The 6000-nt window shown below is 34.7% G+C and overlaps 1 protein-coding gene across 1 annotated transcript in view; it reads right to left on the minus strand.

Moving 5' to 3' along the window:
• The window catches only part of CLDN16 (claudin 16), a 64810-nt gene extending 60849 nt beyond the window's left edge, over positions 1-3961 (minus strand). The window contains exon 1 of the mRNA XM_075864072.1: positions 3818-3961. Within this exon, the coding sequence (XP_075720187.1) occupies positions 3818-3961 (144 nt within the window). The remainder of the gene's footprint in view (positions 1-3817) is intronic.
• Positions 3962-6000: the final 2039 nt, after the last annotated feature.

Raw genomic sequence — 6000 nt, forward strand, 5'->3', positions numbered from 1 at the left:
TGAATACAAATGGACACGAATGGAGAGAAGTGTATGACGCTGATTGGTCAGCATCATACACTCCTCTGTACAACGCCCAGTTGGTCAACAGGTAAAAAAAATGCCCAGTTGTCTATTAAGAAACGAATTAGCATAAATCTAAAATTGCTGATAACTTGCTAAAAAATGATTGTTTTTAAAAATAAAAACCACTGTTGTTATCTACATTACAGCGCCAATCAGATTATGTAGGAGATAGGGCACTTATAATCTGGTGACCGAGCCTCTTTAACGTTTTGGCTGATCAGTGTATGACTTTATATTATATTTTAATATTTAATAATTTTTAGTGCAAAACATATGCATCCTTTGTAATTGTTCACAGATTCTTTAAATATTAATTTGCTAGTATGGCAGGTTTTTAATACTAATTCAGAAACAGCAGTGACCATGATGAAAAAATATGCAACGAGCAGCGCAGGTCTCTGTTTTAATATGCTTCCTGTTGCTAGATATTCCTCATAATGACTGTGCTGCCTAAATCCACCACATTTAATAAATCCCCTCATAGCAGGTGTATTAAAAAATGTCTCCCTAGTGTACTATGTTACAGCATATGATCAATATTCATAGTGCTTACCACAGCAAATGAGCACATTTAAATCCTAACACATTGATGAGATTAGAACTGTAAATATAATAGGTAACTGGCAGAACACGTCGGTGGCTGAATATTCTTCAAACTTATTTCTACACTCCAGAGATGTGATGTAGTTTCATAACTTGGCAGGAGCTGTGCAGCTATGGGTCATTTACTTGCATGTACATATTAAAAAGTCTCTGAGGTCATTTAGCATAGAAGGAAACCCAACTATATTACATATTAATGCCTAAGGCCTGTTCTTGGAGGGTTTGGCACTGATTCGACTTTCAGATACGTGAGAAAATTAGCTGCCATTACCTAAGGACCCTGTTAATGTGGCTGTTACACCCTATACCTTCTAAAGGTGCCTTTGTCTATAGCAGAGAAGGTGAATATATTTTATTTTTCAAACATAAATATTGCAATTGACTTTATATTATAGTATTACTATACAGTTTGTTTGTTTTTCTTTTGCATTTTTACATTTTTTTAGATACCTGGAGTTTGCATTATAACATTTTGACTTTGTTCTACAGGCTATGTTCACATCGGCGTTCTGTTTTCCGCTGTTCTGCTCCATTATAAGAGCAGAGCGAGAAAAACGGAAGCGCGATGGAATCCAATGAACCCATTGACTTTAATTGGTTCCATCGGGTTTCCATCAAGGTTTGCATCAAATTGGCAGACAAAATTTTGCTGCATGCTGCATTACTTTGTCCAGCAAAAATGACGGAATCTGCGATGGAGGCTGCTAACGGACAAATCCTAAGGCAAAACAGTCTCTAGTATACCGGAGCAAAGTAAAAAATGATTTAGGCAGAACTTCCAGGAATAGTGTGTTAGACATAAGCACATTTAATTCACCAGACAAAATTATTCTGAGGCTTTTATTCTGAGATTGGACATGGGTGATATCATCAATTAAGGTTAGTAGGTTATTTTGAATAATTAATAAAGTCATAGATCCTTTGTCCTTTTCAGTTGACTTTTTCCTTGGCAGGGCTCTATTGATAATTATAAACCTGGACCCGCTGGAGGATGCCCTAGTCTTCTGGGCCAGTTCTATACTATAAACGACAATACATTTACCTCACAAACATTGTTACTAAAATGTATATTTAAAAGGACCTATTTATTTATTTTTTTAATGCCATTTCCATGTATAACAATTCATACCATTATTTATCTGTTTTCATCCTATTTTCCCCTTTTCTCACCTTTGTAAGTCTATAAACCACAGCTGTTTGTGTTTTTTTATATATATGTATATATATATATATATATATATATATATATATATATATATATATATATATATTTATATAAAACAAGTGCAAAGATTTCAGTGTAATCCTTCTCAATCCACATATATATATATATATATAAATGGTTTGAAAAAAAGGATTACACTGAAATCTTTGCACTTGTTATTTTGGTGTTTATAACTGTGCCTGCATTTTCAATAAAACTCATGGTTTAGTTCCATATTGTAACAGCAGCAGCAAAATCTTTTATTTCTTAAGTACAGATAAGACCTTTATTGGGATATAAAATTGTTTTGAAATGGGATCTCATATTTTTGTCTGGATTATAGAGCGGGTTTCACTAAGAACGCGTAGTTCAGCAGTCTTTGATTATTATGCTATCCTTTGAAAGCATTGTTGTACAATATGGAGAAATAAATGAAGTCCGGAGGAGTGTTACATTCTGATTGTATTTACCTTACAAAGTACCCATGCTACTACAGTCTTTAACCCTTCTGAAACATTAACAAGAATGTTCTATATTTATGATAAAATTCTACTGTGCCTGGATACTGTGGAGTTTGTAATAGTTTTGGTAGTGAGAAATGCTGTAATAAAGACTTTAAAAACAGTTCATAAACCACTATAGCCATGAATACTTGAGACCATTTTATATGTCTCTTATACTTCTTCTAACAAAAAACTTTTTATCTGTTATTATGTGGCTTTTCATTTTGACAACTGTATATTTTGAGAACATAGTACATATGGAGATGTAAGACTTAGACATTTGTCTTATGACTTATTTTTATTATGTTGAATTGTTCCAGGGATATTGCCCCAAAGCCTTCATGAAGTCAAGAAGGATTTTTATTTTTTTTTCATCCTCGAAGCAACTTTGGCTACAATTTCCCATGTTTTTTTTTTTTTGGCCCTTGTCTGGTTCCATCAAATAGGTCTATGATAGGTTGTATTTAATAGACAAGTGTCTTTTGTCATCCTTAGTAACTATATCACTAAGTGACATATGCAAAAAAATCTTTTTTCAACATACTAATTACTTCGTGAAACATGTTTTGGAATCTATCAGACTAAATTAAGCACATTTTTTATTTTTACCTATTGCAGATAACAAATCAACCAGAAAAGGTCGAATTGGGTGTTTGCACATTTTAATAAAAAACATTTATGAAAAATATGTTCTATCAAAAATTCTGATGTCATTTTCCTTTTAAAGAAAATGTCAATAAGTTTCATGGGCCAGACAGCAAATAATTATACTGATAAACTGAATACGGGTTTTATTACTTCTTTGTTTAAAACTACAAGACTTATGAGACTTCAATCTACAATAAAGAAGATAAATTGAATACACTTCAACACTGAATTTCCTGGCAATATGTGTTTAGAGAATATAGGGGGAGATTTACAAAGCAAAATTTGCTAGAATTCTAGCTCAAATTGCTCCAAAAAACTGGCACACATGCCATTAACCAAATTTATTATGTGTTTTGGACATTTGAAAATTTGCAAAAAATTTCAAAAAATGAGCATAGCAAAGAGGGGTCATAAAATAAACCAGATTTATTAATGGCATGCACCATTCTTTTGCCACAAAATATTAGTATAAAGTGCGCCAGCCATGAGGTGGCATAAGAAAAAGAAGTGCCTAAAATGTCAAGCATGCATTGCCAAAATTATCATACAGCATGTGCCTCAGTGCTTAATCTGGTGCAGCTTCTGCCTGCCTGGTCTAGTTTCCGGTCTAACGATCTAACAGTATTAATAAATATACCCCCATTGTATCAACTGCCAACCATACCATTCTAAGTTCTATAAAGATTTACTCTTCCTTAAAAAAACCTCTGAAAAATGAAAAACAAATGAAGTAAGAATAACTTTTTTTCGTGGTGATTATTCCAATTTTTGAATGGGTATTATTATGTCTTACCTCCAGAGAGTCATCTGCGTTTTCCATCCAACAATCAGTCCAAGTTGCCACAATTAGAAAACCCGCAGACACAAAGGCAAGAAAAAAGCCTATGTATTGTGATAGGTTCCTCACTATGCCAAGACTGGCACTTGAGGATTCCATATCAGTAGTCTACATACATATGGTGACCAGCTTAAAATCAGTACTTTAAAAATAAGTGCCAATGGCTAGGTAAATGGTTGCAAAGTAAACTAGTAGCGTTGTCCCACAATAGAAAAAATAACTTCCAGGAAGGAGACTGCTTAAGATTCTTCACAACTACAAGTAGACCTTGGATTAAAAGATATAGGCTGCAGTGCGACAGCCAGTCAACCTAGTCATGTGAGGTTGTGTTTGAAAAGGAAATGCAAGTATAGTTCACATAGAACCACGGATATTTAGGCATAGGGGAGTAGGATGGGGGATAAGTAAAAAGAAAGACATTCTCATTAGAAATATCAGTTAATTATTGACATGTATTGCTACACAGTTCTACAGGTTGTTTTAGATTTATGACAATGTGAATACAATTGCTGCAGGTGTGCTTGACAACACACAGTAAATATAGCTGGACGAAAGATAAAGAGAAGATAGATAGATAGATAGATAGATAGATAGATAGATAGATAGATAGATAGATAGATAGATAGATAGATAGATAGATAGATAGATAGAGATAGCACAGCACGTTCCAACAAAATGAAACAAAACGTGTATACAGGTGCAAGAATGTCTGTGACTGCAAATATACTGCACACAAAAAATTGTCGAAAGCACACTGCGAACACCAATGTCACCTAAACCGCTAAATACAAATAAATATGCATTACTGCTAAATGTACTTACAATAAGGAGGTTCTTAGTGCACATTTTGATCAAAAAGTATTCGCCCACCTGCCACGACAAGGCGTCTTCCATAGGTGGGGACCTACTCCTCACATACACCCAGAACTGGGACTAAGCCTACATATATCTGGGGATGGTAAGAACCAGCATTAAACTAATTAAAATCATCCAGGGCAAAATGGGAGGAGTGCAAGATCAAAAAATGGAGGCAGTCACTAGCTCCAAAACGTGTATGCAGGTGCAAGAACACCTCCTCCCATTCTGCCCTGGGTGATTTTAATTAGTTTAATGCTGGATCCTACCATCCCCAGATATATCTGTAGGCTTAGTCCCAGTTCTGGGTGTATGTGCAGAGTAGGTCCCCACCTCATAGAGGTCGCCTTGTCGTGGCAGGTGAGCAACACTTTTTGATCAAAATGTGCGCTAAGAACCTCCCTATTGTAAGTAGATTTAGCAGTAATGCATATTTATTTATATTTAGCAGTTTAGGTGACATTGGTGTTCGCAGTGTGCTGTCGCCATTTTTTGTGTGCTAGATAGATAGATAGATAGATAGATAGATAGATAGATAGATAGATAGATAGATAGATAGATAGATAGATAGGCTATTGTGCCCTTTGTGTATCTCCAGAAAAAGTGCATTTAACCTGAAAAAACTAGAAAGTCACAGTGGATTCTCAAGAATAACGTGATTTTACAATGAAAGTGAGAGCTGCTCTTTTATAGCGGTATTTTGCTCTGCCTAATAGAGTTCCCATGCCGTGCACTCCTCTCTACGACTTATGGAATAGGGTTTATGGTAGGGGATTGTCTAGGTGAGGCAACTCCTCTAAAGGGGAACCCATGAAACAATTTGTTCCAATTTGTTTCCAAAAAATATGTAGAATAGGAAATACAGACCTAAGAAAAGTGACCTGGTCACAGAAGGGTAAAAAGCAGTTTTAAAGTATTTCTAAGGCTCCCTTTTGTCCCTATAGTAGTAAGATATATGCGATATGTGACATAATAAGTCATTTATAAAGTGGTACAGTTTATCAGTTTTGGTTTATCATTTGTATTTTTATGCATTACTTTTTCCACCTAAAAATTTGACTTGGATATTTGTTATTTGATAAATTAGGCCATTAATCAAATAACAAATATTATGTAAAAATTTTGCGTGAAAAAAAAGTTTGACCTCACATAACAGTGATCTAGTCTGGGTAAATTACTAGTTATCTATTAGGCTACATTCACACGAACGTATCAGATTCACATGTGTGAAAAACACGCGTGAATCTGGTCCGTGTGTGTTATGCATCAGTGTGCTTTGCGAG

Source organism: Rhinoderma darwinii, chromosome 4, assembly GCF_050947455.1.
Source record: "Rhinoderma darwinii isolate aRhiDar2 chromosome 4, aRhiDar2.hap1, whole genome shotgun sequence".
NCBI lineage: Eukaryota > Metazoa > Chordata > Amphibia > Anura > Rhinodermatidae > Rhinoderma > Rhinoderma darwinii.